Genomic DNA, 23,346 nt, shown 5'->3' on the forward strand with positions numbered 1-23,346 from the left:
TATTAAAGCAGTGTTCCCCTTAAAAAAAAAAAAAAAAAAAAATTAAAAGTCAGGTAAGTGTCCGATTATTAACCACTTCAGCACCCGGACCATTTTGCTGGCCAAAGACCAGACCACTTTTTGCGATTCGGCCTTCCGTCGCTTTAACTGACAATTGCGCGGTCGTGCGACGTGGCTCCCAAACAAAATTGACGTCCTTTTTTTCCCCCCACAAATAGAGCTTTCTGTTGGTGGTATTTGATCACCCCTGCGGTTTTTATTTTTTGCGCTATAAACAAAAATAGAGCGACAATTAAAAAAAACGCATTATTTTTTACTTTTTGTTATAATAAATATCCCCCAAAAATATATAAAAAAACATTTTTTTCCCTCAGTTTAGGCCGATACGTATTCTTCTACATATTTTTGGTAAAAAAAAATCGCAATAAGCGATTATTGATTGGTTTGCGCAAAAGTTATATGCGTTTACAAAATAGGGGATAGTTTTATGGCATTTTTATTAATATTTTTTTTTTTTTACTAGTAATGGCGGCGATCAGCGATTTTTATTGTGACTGCGAAATTGTGGCGGACACATCGGACATTTTTTACACATTTGTGGGACCATTGTCATTTATACAGCAATCAGTGCTATATAAATGCAGGGATTCCTGTGTAAATGACACTGGCAGTGAAGGGGTTAACCAGTGGGTGGCAGTGTAGGGGTTAAGTGTTCCTAGGGGAGTGTTACTAACTGTGGGGGGGTTGGGCTTTCATTTAGTGAACACTGATCTCTGCTCCAATCACATGGAGCAGAGATCAGCGTCACTTGTTGCTAGGCAGAACGGGGAGATGCTGTTTACAACGGTATCTCTCTCCGTTCAGCCGCCCCGTGAGACGATCGCGGGTATGCCCACGGCGATCGAGTCCGCGGGACCCGCGACCGGACTCACGGGGGTCCCGACCAGCATGTGAGCGTGCTGCCGGCGGCGTGCTTGCAATGGCAGGGCGGCATTAAAGATTGGTCGTACCTGTACTCCAATATGCCTGCCCGTGCCATTCTGCCGACGTACATCGGCGTGCGCCGGTCGGGAACCAGCTGCAGTATTTGTAGCTGCTGACTTTTAACAATCAGACACTTTCCTGTCCCAGGGTCCAGCAATGCGAGGGGATCAAAGTCTCACTGGTTTACCCCTTCACTGGGCGGCGCCGGCTTTTTAACTGTGAGCGCCCCCGGCTGTGCCTTCACAGCCGGGCACCCCTTCTGCGCATGCGCGAGCCGTGCCCCATGACTGGCCGCGCAATCATCGTGTCCCAGATGATTGGCAAGAGGGAGAGGGGGGAGAGGCGATTTCCCTTCCTGCGCCGAGGGAAGTGACGTCAGGAGCCCAGGCGCTGAAGGAGGCAGACTACGAGGGACCACATAGCAACAGGCATTATAAGGTAAGTAAAAAAAAAATTATAATAATTTTCCAAATGTTTTATTTTTTATTTTTTCAAGCACATTAATGAATTTTTTTTTTTTTTTTGTGGAATTCCACTTTAATGCTTTACTAAACAAAAAATTCTAGACATACAATTGTAGGAAAAACCGATCATGGCATACGAAGTATCACAAAATATGCATACTAGACATGTGCAATTCATTTAGTTCCGATGGCCAATGGCTCCCGCTGCTGTCTTGGCCAATGAGGAAGGCGAGTCCCAGGAGAGCAGAGGCTCTCATGGACATTGCTTGAGGAAGATCGGGCTCAGGTAAGTATTGGGGGGAGGGGCTGCTACACAGACAAGGTTTTTTTACCTTCATGCATAGAATGATGAAGGTATAAAACTGTCAGCCTTTACAAACACTTTAATAAGACAATTTTTTTTTTAGTACTAACATGAAAGAAACAGGGAGGGTATAGCTAGGACTCGCAATAACTAGGACTAAGACGTAGGGGAGGACAGATGGAGAAACCAGATCAAAAGTAAACAAGTTGTAGTGGCCCAAAACGGCCGCTAGATGTCAGCATACTACCAAACAATAATAACCTTATGCGGCTCACTACTACAATAAAGTATAAAATACATGTAAGTGGGGCAGAGCATAGACATCAGAGGAGGTGACATTGCTCTCTGCTTCTCCTGCAGGTCCTGGGATATTACAACAGAAGAGGGATTAATCCTAAAGCTTTCCTAAATGAAATCAAATATATCGCCAGCGACCCGGATGACAAGCACTTCTTCAATGTGACAAATGAAGCCGCACTGAAGGACATCGTGGATGCACTTGGGGAGAGGATCTTCAGTCTGGAAGGAGGTACAATTCCCAATCGTGTAAAATATTTATACCAGTGTACCTTCCTGCAACTCATTTATTACTCTGTTATATATTTATTTTATGTATCTTTGTATAAATCTATTAGGTTTTGCATCATTTAATATACAGAACATACCCACAACTTTGAAGATGGGGTTTTTTTTTGTTTGTTTTTGTTTTATTGTGAAGCAAACAACAAATAGGACAAAATAACAGAAAAAGTCAATGTGCATAACTATTCACCCCCCTAAAGTCAATACTTTGTAGAGCCAACTTTTGTGGCTATCACAGCTCCAAGTCCCTTTGGATAAGTCTCTATGAGTCTTGCCACATCTCACCACTGGGATTTTTGCCCATTCCTCCTCCTTGCAAAACTGCTCCAGCTCCTTCAAGTTGGATGGTTTGCGCTTATGAACAGCAATCTTTAAGTCTGACCACAGATTTTCTATTGGATTGAGGTCTGGGCTTTGACTAGGCCATTCCAACATTTACATGTTTCCTCTTAAACCACTCAAGTGTTGCTTTAGCAGTGTGTTTGGGGTCATTGTCCTGCTGGAAGGTGAACCTCCGTCCTAGCCTCAAATCACACACAGAGTGGTGCAGGTTTTGCTCAAGAATATCCCTGTATTTATCACCATCCATCTTTCCCTCAACTCTGACCAGTATCCCAGTCACGACTGCTCAAAACCATCGTCACAGCATGATGCTGCCACCACAATGTTTCACAGTGGGGATGGTGTTCTTTGGGTGATGTTATGTGTTGGGTTTGCTCCAGACATAGCGATTTCTTAGATGGCCAAAAAGTTCAACTTTAGTCTCATCAGAGCAGAGCACCTTCCTCCATACATCAGAGCAGATCACCTTCCCCCGTACATCAGAGCAGATCACCTTCCTCCATACATCAGAGCAGATCACCTTCCTCCATACATCAGAGCAGATCACCTTCCTCCATACATCAGACCAGATCACCTTCCTCCATACATCAGAGCAGATCACCTTCCTCCGTACATCAGAGCAGATCACCTTCCTCCGTACATCAGAGCAGATCACCTTCCTCCATACATCAGACCAGATCACCTTCCTCCATACATCAGAGCAGATCACCTTCCTCCGTACATCAGAGCAGATCACCTTCCTCCGTACATCAGAGCAGATCACCTTCCTCCATACATCAGAGCAGATCACCTTCCTCCATACATCAGAGCAGATCACCTTCCTCCATACATCAGACCAGAGCACCTTCCTCCATACATTTTGGGAGTCTCCCACATGCCTTTTCACAAACTCAAAACGTGCCATTTTGTTTTTTGCTGAAAGTAATGTTTTTCTTCTGGCCACTCCGCCATAAAGCCCAACTCTATGGAGCGTACAGCTTATTGTGGTCCTATGTACAGATACTCCAGTCTCTGCTGTGGAACTCTGCAGCTCCTCCAGGGTCACCTTAGGTCTCTGTGCTGCCACTCTGATTAATGCCCTCCTTGCCCGGTCTGTGAATTTTGGTGTGCGCCCGTCTCTTGGCAGGTTTGCTGTTGTGCCATGTTCTTTCCATTTGGTTATGATAGATGTGATGGCGCTCCTAGGGGTCATCAAAGATTAGATTTTTTTTTTTTTATAACCTGACCCTGACTTGTACTTCTCAACAATATTGTCCCTTACATGTTTGGAGAGTTCCTTGGTCTTCATGGCAGTGTTTGGTTAGTGATGCCTCTTGCTTAGGTGTTGCAGCCTCTGGGGCCTTTCAGAAAGGTGTGTCTATGTAATGACAGGTCATGTGACACTTAGATTGCACACAGGTGGACATCATTTCACTAATTATGTTACTTCTGAAGGTAATTGGTGGCACCGGAGCTTTTTATGGGCTTCATAACAAAGGGGGTGAATACATACGCACATGTCAATTATCCGTTTTTTTATTTCTGAAAATTAGTTTTATGTATATATTTTTCTAATTTTACTTCACCAACTTAGACTATTGTGTTCTGATCCATCACATATAATTCAGATTAAAAAAAACATTGAACCAAAGGCTGTAATGTAACAAACTAGGTTAAAAGCCAAGGGGGTGAATACTTTTGCAAGGCACTGTATAGACAGTGAATGAAGTCATTGTGGAGAACTTATCTGAAGAGACAGTACTCTGCCCTAGATATTCATCCGGTTAAGGTTGGGGCCCAGTTTGTATGGTGGTGCAAATAAATACACTCCGAGTCAAGCCTGCGTGCAGTGGTATAGGCTACTAGTCAAGTGTCCAATCCCTAAGTACTCAGTCTCTGCTAGCAGCAAACACTTGCATCACTTCTGGTTTGCCTGGGGCGACTCGAGTCCTCAGCACAGCAGACTGTGTCCTGGTAGTGGCTCAGGCCCCCAACACACAGGTTACAACTCTGTACTCCCCGGCCCTCAGCCCCAACGTGACCTGACCCTGACTTGTACTTCTCAACAATATTGTCCCTTACATGTTTGGAGAGTTCCTTGGTCTTCATGGCAGTGTTTGGTTAGTGATGCCTCTTGCTTAGGTGTTGCAGCCTCTGGGGCCTTTCAGAAAGGTGTGTCTATGTAATGACAGGTCATGTGACACTTAGATTGCACACAGGTGGACATCATTTCACTAATTATGTTACTTCTGAAGGTAATTGGTGGCACCGGAGCTTTTTATGGGCTTCATAACAAAGGGGGTGAATACATACGCACATGTCAATTATCCGTTTTTTTATTTCTGAAAATTAGTTTTATGTATATATTTTTCTAATTTTACTTCACCAACTTAGACTATTGTGTTCTGATCCATCACATATAATTCAGATTAAAAAAAACATTGAACCAAAGGCTGTAATGTAACAAACTAGGTTAAAAGCCAAGGGGGTGAATACTTTTGCAAGGCACTGTATAGACAGTGAATGAAGTCATTGTGGAGAACTTATCTGAAGAGACAGTACTCTGCCCTAGATATTCATCCGGTTAAGGTTGGGGCCCAGTTTGTATGGTGGTGCAAATAAATACACTCCGAGTCAAGCCTGCGTGCAGTGGTATAGGCTACTAGTCAAGTGTCCAATCCCTAAGTACTCAGTCTCTGCTAGCAGCAAACACTTGCATCACTTCTGGTTTGCCTGGGGCGACTCGAGTCCTCAGCACAGCAGACTGTGTCCTGGTAGTGGCTCAGGCCCCCAACACACAGGTTACAACTCTATACTCCCCGGCCCTCAGCCCCAGCAAAGTTTCCCAGTGGCTTAGTCCCTCTGTACTCTGATACCCAGATTTAGGCACAGAGTGCTGCAGTAGGTCCTTGCAGTCTCTTGCCCCGCACTGCACTGTTCTGTCTCCAGTCATTTGCCTGGAAAAAGTCTGTAGTTCTCCTCCTGCTTTTCCAGGGCTTGATGCCCCATTTTTTGCATTGTGTAGCACTCCAAAGAAAACAACATGTCCCATGATCTTCCCCCAGTCTCCCCTGATTGGTCCATTGCTGCTGCTCGCTAGAAAGGAGGGGGGTAGCAGTGGCAATTGGGGGGTTCGCACCGTCTGCTCCCACATGGTACCACAATGGCAGGAAGGGGGGGGGGATATTTCTATCATCCAACTATTGGTATTGGTATTGGTTGCAAAGGGAATTTTCATCACATTTACTAAGCTTAAGGGAAAATTCCTTTGCAAAAATGAACAGCTCATTAGCCTTTGGTAAATAAACCCCTATATACTATGTCAAAAGTATTGGAACACCTGCCTTTACATGCACCTGAACTTTAATGGCATCCCAGTCTTAGTCCGTAGGGTTCAATATTGAGTTGGCCCACCCTTTGCAGCTATAACAGCTTCACCTCTTCTGGGAAGGCCGTCCACAAGGTTTAGGAGGGTGTCTATGGGAATGTTTGACCATTCTTCCAGAAGCGCAATTGTGAGGTAAGGTACTGATGTTGGACGAGAAGGCCTGGCTCTCAGTCTCCGCTTGAATTCATCCCAAAGGTGTTCTATCAGGACGAGGTCAGGACAGTCAAGTTCCTCCACCCCAAACTCGCTCATCCATGTCTTTATGGACCTTTCTTTGTGCACTGGTCCAATCATTTGGTGGAGGGGGGGATTATGGTGTGGGGAAATTTATTCAGGCGTTGGGCTTGGCCTTGGCCCCTTAGTTCCAACCAAGGGAACTCTTAAGACATCAGTATTCTCATCCAACATCAGTACCTGACCTCACAAATGCGCTGCTGAAAGAATGGTCAAACATTCCCATAGACACCCTCCTAAACCTTGTGGACGGCCTTCCCAGAAGGGTCGAAGCTGTTATAGGTGCAAAGGGCGGAGCCAACTCAATATTGAACCCTACGGACTAAGACCGGGATGCCATTAAAGTTCATGTGTGTATAAAAGGCAGGTGTTCCAATACTTTTGACACTATAGTGTAGTTCATGAAAATACTGTTAAAGGAAATTGAGCCAAGGAGACACCAGAATTGAAACCAACACCCCTCAAGAAGCCTTTTAGGCATCCATGCCCTAGCCATTAAGCTCAGGGTCACTACAAAAATGTACAGCTGAGAATGAATCATTGTACAGAATAATAAATGATTTATTTGAAGTGGAGTGATTATGGAGATAAGAAGAGTGAAGATAATGCAGAAAACAGAGCAGCCTTATGGATTATACATTAAGTTCATTATTTCTGACTTGCTCAATCCTCACTTGCTCATTCAGGATTCCACCATTACCTCCAGGGCATTGTTCATTCACAGGCTTGGTTGCCTCTTCTATTACATTGGTTGCCTGCTATAAACCCAACAAACTATTTAGGAATCTGGAATCTGGTTTAGATCCCGTGCCACGGGTTGTCTGTATGTAGACGGGGCTCAGGCCTTGATGCTCGCAAGGGAAGAGAACTCACATGAAGACCAGTTGTTGTGGCAAGGAATATTAATGTGAGGGTATGGAGAAAGTATACACATCCGCGATGGGCCAAAGCCAGTGGCGTAACTAGAACCTTCAGGGCCCCGATGAAAGAAACCATGAAGGGCCCCCCTGAACCCCAGCCAGGGCCCTTCCCTCTGAGTCCGGCGGTGGAACTCCAGGGCGTGGTCACAGGTATGACCTTTGTGAGCCCTGTAGTTCCACCACTGGTATCAGTAGTTTTTATCTATTTATTTTTTTACATTTTTAGGTGCCCCATTGGGGGACTGTCCCTAGGCAGGATTGGGTCCCCGTCTCCAGAAGAGATGAGGTCCTTTTCTCCAGGGCAGATGAAGTTACTGCCCCCAGGTGAGAAGGGGTCCCTGTCCCCAGGGGAGGTGGGGGTCCCTGTCCCCAGGGGGATATGGAGGGGGTATGTAATAGTGTGTGCTAGCTGCCTATGCTCCTGCCGGGCCATATGTAGAGGGGGCTGCATGGCCCCCCTGCATCACAGGGCTCAGTTGCGGTCGCGACTGCTGCACCCCCTATAGTTACGCCCCTGGCCAAAGCACTTACAATGAACCGTACAGAAGATTTACGTGGAAACAGCTCGACAGCATTGAGACGGCTGGAAGACAAACAACGGGGTGCCTAAAAAAGAAAGAGCTGCTGCCTGAGCTAGAGCAACAGTCTCTATTCTGTCCCTCCTCAACAGGAACCTCTCCCTACACTAGACCACCTGACCACCTTATGCCTGACCGGACCACTTGCATAATGCGCGCCAACCGAAGGGGGGCACACACTAAAGATGGAGGTCAGCCAGGGCAGCAGCATCCTATCGAACAGCTGCTCCCCCAACGGCATCTACAATGGAGGCTTCAGAGGAACATGGGTTCCCCCTTGTCCTCCATTTGGTCACCTAACAGCACCAGAAAACTATTTTAAAAGATGGATCTCAGACTACTGTTCATTTTTGGGGAGGCAAAAAATAAACCAATTCGTCTAGTATAGATGGGGGACCTCCACAACTTAGGTAATTAGTTCAAAAAAATTGTGAAAAAGAACGGGAAAGGGGCAAGTGGTTGAAAGGAGGACCAAACCATGGTATTCATATGCCAAATAAACTTTATTAGAACAAAAAAATACGTTTAAAAGAGACAACGTCGTCACTCTAAAATATTGGACAACCAAGACATGGCTGTGAATGAATGAATGAATGATTTGTATAGCTCTGCAAATGCGAAACTGAATCGCCTCAAGGCGCTTGGTCCATCCTGTGTTGTCCTACTTCTTAGCCCTTGTACACACGATCGGAGATTACGACAACCAAATCCGTCGGATTTTGTCCGTCAGATCTTGTCCGAAACTGTTGCATACACAAAAAAGTCGGACAAAGTTGTCGAAAAATCCGATCATTCAGAACGTGATGACGTAATTTCGTTACGATGGGACTACATTCAGGCTATTAGCCAATAGCTTTGATGTAGGAATTTGATCTGAGCATGCGTGGCACTTGGTCCGATCAAAATTCTCTACACATGATCAGAGTATGTCCGATCGAACCAGTTGGTCGGAAAATATTTCCAACAAGTTGGAAAATTGGGTCCGACGGATATTCCGACGGAATCAGTCTGATGCAGACCACACACAGTCGGATTATCCGACAACACGGTCCGATCGGACACATTCCGACGGATTCTCCGACCGTATGTACAAGGCTTTAGAAGTTTTTTTCTGAAGTCCCGATGGTTTTCTTCCATGCGGATGTTCGTGGGTAGAGCGTTCCATAGCCGGTGGTCCTTGGACTGCGAATCTTCGTTCTCCCTTTGATTTGTAGCAGGACTTGGGGATGAGGAGCCGGTTTTGGTTTGTTGATCGGAGGCTGCGATTGGGTGTGTAGTGTTTTATTTTCTCACATAGGTATTGAGGAGCGTTTCCTTGTGTGCATTTGTGGGTGAGGCAGAGGGTCTTGAATTAGATGCTATCCTTTACCGTTAGCCAATGTAGGGTCCTCAGGGATGGGGAGATGGATTCTCAGGGTTTTTTTTCCCAGTGACTAGTCTTGATGCCATGTTTTGGACGACTTGTAGGCATGTAAGCATGTAAAATAACCGCATAATACATGAATCACATATATTTCCACATATCTGAGCCACAATGGTCTATAAGTGGATTTTATCCTGAACACAGAGCCATACTTGTCCCTTTTCAGGCTGGTTGTATGCTACATGTGTCAAAGATTTCCACAGATGGTGACCAATTAAGGACTATTTGACCAGACCTAACAGCGCCACCCTTGCAGGGAGGCCAAACTACACCTGCCTACATGTTCAAAACCACTATACATCCCCCTTTTTTAGGTGAAGCACTATACATCCTCTTTAATATGTTTGTCAATGTCTACTGTTCTCCACACACACCAGCATATATATATATATATGAATGCATTTGTACAAAGCTGCTTTGTCCGAAATTTTGAAATGTAACTATGGACAGCCATGTTCTTTTTTACTTACTAAAGAATGTAGTCCTAAAAAAACAGCTAAGTTAGGATAACCAGATCTCCCCTTTATTCTGGGAAACATCCTCTATTTTGGGGGCTGTCCCTGGAAAAAAAAATGGTAAAAGAGTTTGTGACAGTTGAAAGAACGGGGTCCCTAATTTTTTTCCAGCCTTATCAATGGGGTCCTCAGCCCGGGTGGCTGCAGGGTAATCCATCTTGGCAACATTTTTGTGATTGGCCTTGAGCAGAAGTGAAGGGAGGGGTCTGGGGTTATTAATGATGTCACATGCCAATGTTAGATGGTCTTTCAGCTTGTACAGACTTCGCTGTGTTGGGTAAGGATATTGATTATTTGCTGCCTTGCCCTTGTGTGTGATGATGACCTACAGTGCACACCTAGATCCAGAGAAATGTGGGCTCAGGTATTATTAAACCCTACCCCTTTTAGCCCCTTCCACTGTTGGCCTAATTTGCCCACACTCAACATTTGGTGTGGCGCGATTTGCATGCTGCTAATAACCCCACACCCAATAAAAATGGGCATGGTCAGTAGGGTGGCCACAGACTTTATTTTGAAAATTGTGGTCGCCTTAAGATAAGTTGGTATTAGAATGTTTGATCACTGAAGATGTGCTTATGTTTTCATTGCAGGGACCAATAAGAATGAGACGTCCTTTGGGCTTGAGATGTCCCAGGCTGGGTTTTCATCCCATGTGGTAGAGGTGAGTACAGAGACAGAGTGGGGTTGGCAAACCATCGCATTTATCAAAAGTTTTACAAATGTCTATATTACTCCACAGCAAACAATCACATTCAGAATTCTCCATTAGTCTAGTACGGGTCCGACCCTGACTAATTGTGGAAAGAGAGTACGACCCATTTTTTTTAGGACACTTTCATAATTAAAGCCCGTATGTCTAGCCATAATAATATATTTTAAGATACCCTGAACATTATTATCGCAAAAATGCTCATAAATGTTTATTATAGGACCAGCATTTCTGAAAGTGATCTTTTAGTTTTAGTTAGACCCTGGTTAGCTGACTATGGAATATTTCACTGGCAAGACCCCCCCCCCTGCCATAATTCCATACAAGTTTTTAGTGTTCTCCCCTTTTTGTGTTCCAGCACCTACCTTTGCATTTGATATAATAGATGCAGCACCCTCCTCCTAGTATAGGATGCTATGTAAATTTAGTTTTTGGGTTGCTCTGTAATCGGAAGAGCAGTGATCATTTGCCTTGGTCTGCTCATGGTTTCACAGGCTAGGAGTTGGATTGTTTCCCCCTACCTCTGGGAGAAGCTTCCAGAATGTAGGGTAGGAAATTCAAATGACTGGCCTGAATATTTACCATGCTCTGGCCAATCCCTGGGGTATATAGCCTCAAGTCTTGAGGAGATTGTCTTTTCCCTCATTAGGGATCGATCTGTGAGCTTCAAGGGGCTGCTTGCCCTTGAAACACAGCCTGACAGAATGCTGGGCCTCTTTATCAAGGGACTGAGTCCTGAGTCTGAGGATGTAGCTGCTATAGGATTTGTGAGCAGAGTCACTGACTGACTCCTTAAAAGAGTATAATCAGAGAGACCTGCCTCATGGTCCCCAGCTCTGAGACTTTAACTATTCTGGAGCTATCTCATGGTCTTTGGTTATGAGATCTTAACTATTCTGCAGCTATCTCATGGTCCCCAGCTATGCGACTTTAACTATTCTGGAGCTATTTCATGGTCCCCAGGTATGAGACTTTAACTATTCTGGAGCTATCTCATGGTCTTCGGTTATGAGATCTTAACTATTCTGCAGCTATCTCATGGTCCCCAGCTATGCGACTTTAACTATTCTGGAGCTATTTCATGGTCCCCAGGTATGAGACTTTAACTATTCTGGAGCTATCTCATGGTCTTCGGTTATGAGATCTTAACTATTCTGCAGCTATCTCATGGTCCCCAGCTATGCGACTTTAACTATTCTGGAGCTATCTCATGGTCCCAAGCTTTGCGAAAATACACTGTTCTGTAAACTACCTCATGATTCCCAGATGTGAGGGCTGGACTGTGTTACCTTTACCAAGAGAAGAGTGTCCTCTGCTTACTGTACTTATGAGTTTTGGAGCATCTCATGCCCCTTTTGCCTCTCCTGTTAAAGTTCTGCAAGCAATCGATCTTAAAAATACATCCTCTAAACTGTGTCAAAGTGAATGGACTATTATTGCTTGTATGATTGGTAGCCTCTGCACTGAAAGAACTAGTTAAATACAGCGGCAGGGTACTGCTCCATATAAAATATAATATAATGATGAGGCACATTGACGCACCACATGCAATGGCATCGAGAGTGTAGAAGTGGATGTATTATAATGTAAGCCCAAAATAAATTTTTCATCATATTTGGTGTCATGTCTTAAATTTTCGTTTGGGAGGAAACCTGCTCTAGAGTTTCTTATCAGGAGATCCTGCACTTCCAGTTGCAGGATGACAACGTTAAGCCAGTGCCTCACTATTAGCAGCAGCATAGGCAGCTCGTCATTCAAGCTCATTTAGTTGGCAGTTGGGCTTCCCATCTGATAGACCTGATAGGCAAACCAAAGGCCACCTGATGGGGAGAACATTGTAGGCTGACAAAGTTGCTGCTACTTGTGAGAAAGTGGCTTAGCTTTGCCATTCTGTAACTGGAAGTGGTGCAGCTGGCAGGATCTTCTGGTAAGAAATTTTGCAACAGATTCTCAAAAATGGTATAATTACCCCTTTACGACACCTGATTATGTGGCGGCAGGGAAGGTGGACCTTAACACCCTCTGTCACACATATGTGTCGCTGTCTTCTTCTGGCCATGCTCCATTGGTCCCCCAGAACTGTGACCAAGCTGAAATGAACAGCTCTCAGTCAACTGCTGATGTTTAGGAGGTGATAGGCCAAGCTCCTGATGGCGGCCAATCGTAGTGGCGGCCACCGGCTTGGCCTCAGGCCATTTAAAGTGCTGGCTCCTAATAGTCTACAGGGGTGGAGAAAACTGTATGCACTGAGACATAAAGCCAAATATACTGAAAAATAGATTTTGCGTTTATGTACAAGCGAGTCTAGTGGGTCACTAAATTAATTACTCAACAGACATTGGTTTCTTTGACGTATGTTGCACATTTTATCTTGCCAAATTTCATATATAATAAAATCCACCAGTTAGGGGGATATAGCTTGCATACTGTAAATTGAAGGAGATAAGCATTATTTCCATGATCCTCTATATTATGTTGTTGGTTGGGACAAGCGCCTAAGTCGGCCTCATTGCCGGTTCACTGATTGATCCTGCACAATGGTTAGTCTACGTTTGGGAGCCAGAAAACCTTTAGGCCACAGTGGTCATAACCACAGAGATATTTAACCTTTCACTGCCCCTTTTTGTAATGTGGTGGGATTAAACGTTCTTAAGCTCTGAAAGGAGGCTCTACCTTGTACCTCATGTGGTTTGGAAAAAAAAAAAATTATATATTATATTTCCCAATTAATCCAACAGAATGATAAGGGTAAGGTTCTTATTTGTTTAGGAAGTTTATAGAAAAGGTCGATGCTTAGCTTTGACCACATCTTGGATAGTATGATACATTTTTTTATGTGGGTTTCACAATAGTTTCCTAGAAAAGCAGTGGCATTTTGGTTGATTGTTAAGAAACTTTTTATATTTTGTTCTTTATTCTCAGTACATTATGGTACATCATGTCTGCAGTATGGTGCCTGGTCCATAAATACCATCTGGTATTACAGATCTGCCCTTGGAATCCATCAATCAACAATAAGAGATCTATTTATATTTAAAAAAAATGAATAAAAAGAAATGGGTACAAAAGTAGGGTTGGTTTCCAAACCAGATTCCAATTTTGGCAGAAAATAAAAGACAAAACCTAATTAAGTAGCTATTGCAGGGGCGGACTGACCATTGGGGCACTCGGGCATTGAGTGTTCTCTGTATTACGGGAGCCGACAATATAGCCGCAAGTGATTTTAAAAGACTTTTTTTCCTGCACAAATGACACTTTGTGCAGGGACAGTTCTAAGCACGGGACACATGCGCCCCTTCACAGGCATACTATAGACACCCCCCAGCTACGAAATTTAAAGAGGAAGTAAACACTGATGAGTTTACTTCCTCTTTCATTCCCTGTAAAGGTAAAGCATAATGGACTACTATGCATTGCATAGTAGTCCATTATGTGTCACTTACCTGACACAGGAGCCAGCGATGTCACCGCTGTCCCCTGTAGTTCCGAGCGTCCATCTTCTTGGTGGGTCTCCGTGGATCTCGCTGCTCCGGCGCTGTGATTCGCCGGACCAGCGATGATGTCACTCCCGCGCATGCGCACGGGAGCCGAGACTCGCGGCATTGCCGTCATCGACAATGCCCCGCTCAGTGCGCATGCGCCGTAGATAGCGGTGCCCGTCTTCAGGCAAATATCTCCTAAACCTTATAGGTTTGGGAGATATTTCTTGGACCTACAGGTAAGCCTTAATCTAGGCTTACCTGTAGGTCAAAGTGGTTTGTAAGGGTTCACAACCACTTTAAAGGAATATTACACTTTTATAGTTTCACTTTAATCATTATTAAAATCACTGCTCCTGAAAAAACCACAGTTTTTAAAACTTTTTTTGCATTGATCCATGTCCCCTGGGGCAGGACCCGGGTCCCCAAACACTTTTTAGGACAGTAACTTGCATATTACCCTTTAAAATGAGCACTTTAGATTGTGAACGTTCGAGTCCCATAGACTTTAATAGGGTTCAAAAGTTCACACGAAGTTTAGGTCTGTTCGCAGGTTCTGGTGCGAACCGAACAGGGGGGGGGGGGTGTTCGGCTCATCCTTAGTGTGTATACTGTGTGGCCCCATAATCTATTGCCCGGGGGCCCCATAATCTCCTATTGCCTGGGAGCCCCCCATCATCTCCTATTGCCCAGGGTCCCCACAATCTTTTCCTTTTGCCCGGGGGCCCCATAATCTCCTATTGCCCGGGGGGCCTCATGAGTTGTCAGTCCGCCCCCTGAGCTATTGCCCGTAGCTCTACTATTGTTCATGTACTTTTCTCCACTGAATGTCTTCAATGTTTTGGCTCTGGCCTCTTCACTAAGTGTGATGCAATTATTAGGCTTGGAACCAACACACCTTTGTTTTATCAGGCAGTGTTATTCTTGCCATGGGGGTTTATCTGATATTTAACATTTGGGACATCTTTTAGATGCATAAAATAACTTTGGTAATGGCCAGATATAAATCTTGTTTTGAGTTTCTCTTCCATGAGCTTTCCTTGAAGTGCTATTATATCGTATGGATGTCTTCTCCTCTAGGATGGGATATTGCTGGGAGCGGTTGGAGCGTACGACTGGAATGGAGCTGTTCTCAAAGAGACAAGCAGTGGGAAGGTCATTCCTCGAAGAGAGTCTTACCTAAGGGAGTTTCCGGATGAGCTCAAGAACCATGGGGCATACCTTGGTAAATACCCAAATTACATGTTTAGTAAAAACAAAGAATGAAAAGATGGTAACACCAAAGTACTGCTAAGCGTGTGAACATACCTTCCTAAAGCCGAAGTCCAGACACATATAAAAAATACATAAACTAATACATTTTCATTAGTAACTAGTGTACCACCTGATTTATACTTGATACCAGACTCTTGTATTCCTTTATACAGAAACACTCAGTATGAGGGGCAGTACTAGGGACCAATTAGTTGTTTGCACCTGAGCTGGTCCTACATACCTGGCTGGAGGTAAAGATTACAAAAGGACTTTGATTACACCTTAAGTCCAGACCCCCATGGCGTGAGAGGGCACAGACTGGCATGGTGTCACAGTCAGGGGTCAGGCTCAGAGACCAGTAGCTATAGCAGTAGAGAGGCTTCCAGTGAACAGCAGGATAGATATACAAGAAGGCCACCTTGGCGGAAGATGCGGGCACACTGGAGGTGCGGGGTCTAAGCACTAACCAGAGTTCCTGATGGTGGAGATGAGTTTTGCTGCCTAGTACCAGATTCTGGTCCTCAGGAGCACCTCACCTGTAGGTGAGCAAGCCGGGGGCCAGCAGCAGATATAGCAGGTAGGGATCAAGCAAAAGTGCAGTCAGTAAACAAGCCAAAGGTCAGTACCAAGTGGTTGCAGGTAGGGATCAAGCAGAAGCGTAGTTGAGGAACAAGCCAAACGTCAGTAATCAGTGGTATTTCAAATAAGGACAGCTGCAGGTACGCAAAGGAGCAAGATATCGGGTGGAGAGAGCATAATTATCTGGCAAGTAGGAAGTGCAAAAGCATGGCTTCAATAGGACGTTCATGGGAAGAGCAAAGGGTTCAAGGGAAACAAGACACAAGTTAAGGTTATCTAAGGCATCAGGCAGGGAGCTGTGCAGCATTTCAGGTGACTCATCACAGTCCCCCCTTCAGATCACAGTTCCCCTTTAAATCACAGTTCCCCCTTTAAATCACAGTTCCCTCTTTACATCACAGTTCCCTCTTTACATCACAGTTCCCCCTTTACACCACAGTTCCCCCTTTACACCACAGTTCCCCCTTTACACCACAGTTCCCCCTTTACACCACAGTTCCCCCTTTACACCACAGTTCCCCCTTTACACCACAGTTCCCCCTTTACACCACAGTTCCCCCTTTACACCACAGTCCCCCCTTTACACCATAGTTCCCTCTTTACACCACAGTTTCCCCTTTACACCACAGTTCCCTCTTTACATCACAGACCCCCTTTACACCACAGTTCCCTCTTAACATCACAGTTCCCCCTTTACATCACAGTTCCCCTTTACATCACAGTTCCCCTTTACATCACAGTTCCCCCTTTACACCACAGTTCCCCCTTTACACCACAGTCCCCAATTTACACCACAGTCCCCCATTTACATCACAGTTCCCTCTTTACACCACAGCTCCCCATTTACATCACAGTTCCCCATTTACATCACAGTCCCCCCTTTACACCACATTTACACCAAAGTTCCCCTTTATATCACAGTTCCCCCTTTATATCACAGTCCCCCCTTTACACCACAGTCCCCCCTTTACACCACAGTCCCCCCTTTACACCACAGTCCCCCCTTTACACCACAGTCCCCCATTTACATCACAGTTCCCCCTTTACACCACAGCTCCCCATTTACATCACAGTTCCCCCTTTACACCACATTTACACCAAAGTTACCCTTTATATCACAGTTACCCCTTTACACCACAGTTGCATATAAATATGACTTCCTGATAAATGTAATTTTTAGTTTTAATTATCATGATATAAAATAATGGCTGTGGGGGGCCATTTGGTGGGATTGATTTTTATTTTTTTGAGGGGGGGGGGGGGTTGGCAGCATTTCATTCTTGGACCCAGGGGGCACAGTGTTTTGGGCTGGCCCTGTAGGGGGGGGGATTACTGTCTAAAGCAATAGAAAAAGAAAACCGATGCAGCCACCATGTCCAATGATAAATGATTAATAAGCTAAAATATATACATTTTTAGTTTTTTGGGCTTAGTTACTCTTTAAATTGATTAGGGTTCACCCAACAGCAATTACACACAATGGAGTTTCCGAAAACCAAATCTCTTGTTGCGATGTCGGTTCAAATAGCAAGTCAGTTCGCTGTTCTCTGCCCAGATCTCAGTGCTTTTTAATAGTTTTAATGTCCTGTAATATTTTCCTACTGTGTCGGTGATACTTTAACAGCTCCCTATAGCTTGTATAGCGTGAACAGCTTAACATGATTTATCATCATTTGTAGGCAGGGCCGCCAATCAGGGGGGAGGGGGGGGAGGGTACAGGCAACACACTTGTAAGGGGCCCGAGGGGCCCTGCCGCACAGCAGCTTAATGAATGAAACTTTTCCACTTTCAGACCGGACCATTTTGCTGGTCAAAGACCAGACCACTTTTTGCGATTCGGCACTGCGTCGTTTTAACTGACAATTGCGCGGTCGTGCGACGTGGCTCCCAAACAAAATTGACGTCCTTTTTTCCCCACAAATAGAGCTTTCTTTTGGTGGTATTTGATCACCCCTGCGGTTTTTATTTTTTGCGCTATAAACAAAAATAGAACAACAATTTTGAAAAAAACACATTATTTTTTACTTTTTGTTATAATAAATATCCCCCAAAAATATATAGAAAAACATTTTTTTTCCCTCAGTTTAGGCCGATACGTATTCTTCTACATATTTTTGGTAAAAAAAATCGCAATAAGCGATTATTGATTGGTTTGCGCAAAAGTTATAGCGTTTACAAAATAGGGATAGTTTTATAGCATTTTTATTAATAATTTTTTATTATTTTTTTTTTTACTAGTAATGGCGGCGATCAGCGATTTTTATTGTGACTGCGACATTGTGGGGGACCCATCGGACATTTTTGACACATTTTTGGGACCATTGTCATTTATACAGTAATCACTGCTATATAAATGCAGTGATTCCTGTGTAAATGACACTGGCAGTGAAGGGGTTAACCAGTGGGTGGCAGTGTAGGGGTTAAGTGTTCCTAGGGGCGTGTTACTAACTGTGGGGGCCGGGCTTTCATTTAGTGAACATTGATCTCTGCTCCAATCAAATGGAGCAGAGATCAGCGTCACTAGTTGCTAGGCAGAATGGAGAAATGCTGTTTACTCGGCATTTCCTCCATTCGGCCGCTCCGTGAGACGATCGCGGGGATGCCCGCGGCGATCGAGTCCGCGGGTCCCGCGACTGGACTCACGGGGGTCCCGACCAGCGCGGGAGCGCGCCGCCGGCGGCGCGCTCCCGATGGCAGGGCAGGGCGGCATTGAATATTGGACGTACCTGTACGCCAATATGCCTGCCCGTGGCATTCTGTCGACGTACATCGTCGTGCGCTGTTCGGGAAGTGGTTAAAATCCGACCGCCTGTACGCTCCGTCTGACAATTGTTGTCGGATTTTCCTCAGACAAATGTTGGATGGCAGGTTTTAAAATTTTCTGCGGACAAATGCTTTTGTTGTTGCATTTTCCGAGCGTGTGTACACAAGTCCGTCAGACAAAAGTCCAAAGTACAAACACGCATGCTCGGAAGCAAGGGCGAGCCGGAAGCGGTCGGTCTTGTAAACTAGTGTTCGTAATGGAGAATTAACATTCGTGACGCGGCAAATTATGAAATGTGGAAATGCAGCGCACAATTCTCTTCTTCTTTAATTGGGATAATAATGAAGCTGCTTTGCTGGTGATACTGATGGGGTTATTGCAAACAACATTTTCAAAGGCGTTTTTTTTTTCTAGTGATATCAAGAATAATATTATTATAATATGTTTTTTATTTTATTTTTTGGGCAAGTTACCACAACACTATTATCCCGTAGTTTTTAAGAACAGAGATAAAACTATGTTGGTGTCCCTTGTTAATTTTACATTGTATTTTATAAAATGTAACTGCCGACTCCCAAACTGTCATTTGAAGTAAAACACATAGCCAAGTATTATTCTACACAACTTTTTTTATTGTGCATTAAAAAAATAAAACAAATAAAATTAGACATGCTATCTTCCAATAGAACTTAACCAAAAATTGCATTCTATGCATCCAAAAATATAGAAAATATGCCAAATTAAATCAATATTCAAGCAAAAAAATAAAATAAAAAAACCTTCATGCATGTGTCCTGCTTCTTAATATAGGGGGTCACCAGTGCCAGTCATCTGGAGATAATTCCGAAAATCATCCGGATTATTCTCCTGGAGCTCCCGCAGCAAAGGCATATGACATAATTGGTCACCATTAAAAAAGCAACCAATTTTTGGTCCAAGAAATCCTCCTCCTCCTGTTCCTGGACTGGACTTGGGTCAAAGCAATAACTCCAAGGCCAATAATAAATAACACGTTATCTCTTCCGATTTCGCAACATGGCTGGTTGATGAATGGCCGTTCAGCAACTAACTGAAATGAAAAGTGTGAAATGAAAAGCACGAATCAACACTCACCAAACTTCTACTAACAGGAAATTAGCAGAAGGAGCCCAAAGGGTGGTGCTAAAGAGCTGAAAAACAATGTAGTACGTCACAACATTCATGTTTGTTGGCCAACAATTCCTTGCCGTTTGTATGCAAGACAAGTTCCTGGCCAACGCCCTTCGGACAAAAGTCCAAGGTTTTGTTGACCAACAATGCGATCGTGTGTACAAGGCTTTAGACTCGTCAGTGGTGGGAGGGGACACAGCCCTCTCGGGTGCATGCATTGCAGATGCAAGACAGAGAGCAGCATGGAGGGTAAGTCACCAGTGGGCTGTGGAGTTCTGCTGTGCTGTAGATTATAGTGGACCAGTGAAAATGGATGAGGATGATTTTGGGTGGGGATGAGAGTTACATTGTAGTGAGGTTCTTCACAATGTAACTCTCATCCCCACCCAAAATCATCCTCATCCATTTTCACAATGTAACGCCCATCCATTAGAAGCCCCGACCCCCCTATTCCCCTAAATTGCATGCAGGGTGCCGGACGCAAGGATTCCAATGGGGGATTTTGAAGCACGTGATTAGAGGCAGAGGCTCAAATAGGTTTCAAAATAGGATGGGCTCAGGGAGCAGAGCACTCAACTGACTGTTCCCATAGAGCCACATCAACTGACTGTTACCATAGATCCACATCAACTGACTGTTCCCATAGATCCACATCAACTGACGGTTCCCATAGATCCACATCAACTGACGGTTCCCATAGATCCACATCAACTGACGGTTCCCATAGATCCACATCAACTGACTGTTCCCATAGATCCACATCAACTGACTGTTCCCATAGAGCCACATCAACTGACTGTTCCCATAGAGCCACGTCAACTGACTGTTCCCATAGAGCCACGTCAACTGACTGTTCCCATAGAGCCACGTCAACTGACTGTTCCCATAGATCCACGTCAACTGACTGTTCCCATAGAGCCACGTCAACTGACTGTTCCCATAGAGCCACGTCAACGGACTGTTCCCATAGATCCACGTCAACTGACTGTTCCCATAGATCCACGTCAACTGACTGTACCCATAGAGCCACGTCAACTGACTGTACCCATAGAGCCACATCAACTGACTGTTCCCATAGATCCACATCAACTGACTGTTCCCATAGATCCACATCAACTGACTTTTCCCATAGAGCCACATCAACTGACTGTTCCCATAGAGCCACGTCAACTGACTGTTCCCATAGAGCCACGTCAACTGACTGTTCCCATAGAGCCACGTCAACTGACTGTTCCCATAGAGCCACGTCAACTGACTGTTCCCATAGATCCACGTCAACTGACTGTTCCCATAGATCCACGTCAACTGACTGTTCCCATAGAGCTACATCAACTGACTGTTCCCATAGAGCTACATCAACTGACTGTTCCCATAGATCCACATCAACTGACTGTTCCCATAGATCCACATCAACTGACTGTTCCCATAGATCCACATCAACTGACTATTCCCATAGATCCACATCAACTGACTGTTCCCATAGATCCACATCAACTGACTGTTCCCATAGATCCACGTCAACTGACTGTACCCATAGAGCCACATCAACTGACTATTCCCATAGATCCACATCAACTGACGGTTCCCATAGATCCACATCAACTGACTGTTCCCATAGATCCACATCAACTGACTGTTCCCATAGATCCACATCAACTGACTGTTCCCATAGATCCACATCAACTGACGGTTCCCATAGATCCATATGGAAACAATGAGGATCCTGAAATCATCTTTAATTTTTGAGATTTTTTTTGTAGCAAAACGTGTCCTTGTTGCAGTGGGTGTTACATTGTATGTCAGCCATTCTCCAATAACTTGTGTCCATCATACATAATCCGGGGTACTTTGTGAGTTAATGCCCAGCTCAAAATTCTGATCTATGCGTTGGAACTTCTCTCGGAAATTTTTTTGGGGGGAAAATAAGTGTTTTATATCCGCAAGGTCCAGGACGGATCTTATTGCTTTAGGTCCTGTGGAAAAGAGGCCTGGCCCTTTGCCCGGAGCTGCTCACTGCACCACAGACCCGGTACTGGCTACGGTGGGGGAGGGGGTGGGTGTGTGCGGATGGGGGGGTGGGGGGGTTATGTGAGAGCCGAGAACTGAGGCTGCATTAGAAATCGTTCTTCTCCCGGGATTGCACATTATGTTATGGGAGGCAGACCGCCAACAGGACTGAGCCCAGCTCTGAAATCCTCAGCCGCCTCCTGCGTCCCGTCCTGAGGATCCCTCCACTTTACATAAGAGCCCTCCGAAGAGAGATTCACAATCACATCCATGTGTGACTAATACGTGAAACACCGCGACCACTCCAAATAATCACCAAAATAGCCGCACTCACCAATATCTGAATACCAGAATATCTAAACCAAAGTGTACAAAAAATATGCTGTATTTTTATTTTTATTGAAATGTAAAAAATAAAGCATTAAATAAAAGTCCTGTGTGCTAAATCAGTGGTTTCCAAACTGTGCCACGGGCCGGATGTGCTTGCCTTAATCAGGCCCTTGAGGCATTATTCTTCCCACTAATACCAATGATGGGGCACTATTCCTCCCATTGATACCAATGATGGGGCACTATTCCTCCCATTGACACCAATGATGGGGCACTATTCCTCCCATTGACACCAATGATGGGGCACTATTCCTCCCACTGAAACAAACAATGGGGCACTATTTCTCCCACTCACACAATCGATGAGGCACTATTCCTCCTACTGACACTTATGACGGGGCACCATTTCTCCCACTGACACAAACAATGGGGCACTATTCCTCCCACTGACACGAACAATGGGGCACTATTCCTCCCACTGACACGAACAATGGGGCACTATTTCTCCCACTGACATGAACAATGGGGCACTATTCCTCCCAGTGACACTAATGATGGGGCACCATTTCCCCCACTGACACAAACAATGGGGCACTATTTTTCCCACTGACACCATCAATGGGGTACTATTCCTTCCACTGACATCAATGATGGGGCACTATTTCTCCCATTGATACCAATGATGGGGCACTATTCCTCCCACTGATACCAATGATAGGGCACTATTCCTCCCACTGATACCAATGATGGGGCACTATTTCTCCCATTGATACCAATGATGGGGCACTATTCCTCCCACTGATACCAATGATAGGGCACTATTCCTCCCACTGATACCAATGATGGGGCACTATTCCTCCCACTGACACCAATGATGGGGCACAATTCCTCCCACTGGCACCAATGATGGGGCACTATTCCTCCCACTGAAACAAACAATGGGGCACAATTTCTCCCACTCTCACAATCGGTGGGGCGCTATTCCTCCCGCTGACACTAATGATGGGGCACCATTTCTCCCACTGACACAAACAATTGGGCACTATTCCTCCCACTGACATGAACAATGGGGCACTATTCCTCCCACTGACACCAATGATGGGGCACTATTTCTCCCATTGATACCAATGATGGGGCACTATTCCTCCCACTGATACCAATGATAGGGCACTATTCCTCCCACTGATACCAATGATGGGGCACTATTCCTCCCACTGACACCAATGATGGGGCACAATTCCTCCCACTGGCACCAATGATGGGGCACTATTCCTCCCACTGAAACAAACAATGGGGCACAATTTCTCCCACTCTCACAATCGGTGGGGCGCTATTCCTCCCGCTGACACTAATGATGGG

The 23,346-nt window shown here is 44.9% G+C and overlaps 1 protein-coding gene across 1 annotated transcript in view; it reads left to right on the top strand.

Annotated features, from left to right (window-relative positions):
• Nucleotides 1–23,346, top strand: part of LOC143964484 (integrin alpha-11-like) — a 211,052-nt gene that overhangs the window by 59,166 nt on the left and 128,540 nt on the right. Inside the window, exons 8-10 of the mRNA XM_077474257.1 lie at nucleotides 2,113–2,281; nucleotides 10,307–10,377; nucleotides 14,985–15,129. Of these exons, the coding sequence (XP_077330383.1) occupies nucleotides 2,113–2,281; nucleotides 10,307–10,377; nucleotides 14,985–15,129 (385 nt within the window). The remainder of the gene's footprint in view (nucleotides 1–2,112; nucleotides 2,282–10,306; nucleotides 10,378–14,984; nucleotides 15,130–23,346) is intronic.

Source organism: Lithobates pipiens, unplaced genomic scaffold (assembly GCF_037356315.1).
Source record: "Lithobates pipiens isolate NorthernLeopardFrog02 unplaced genomic scaffold, aLitPip1_a1.2 Scaffold_8, whole genome shotgun sequence".
Lineage (NCBI taxonomy): Eukaryota > Metazoa > Chordata > Amphibia > Anura > Ranidae > Lithobates > Lithobates pipiens.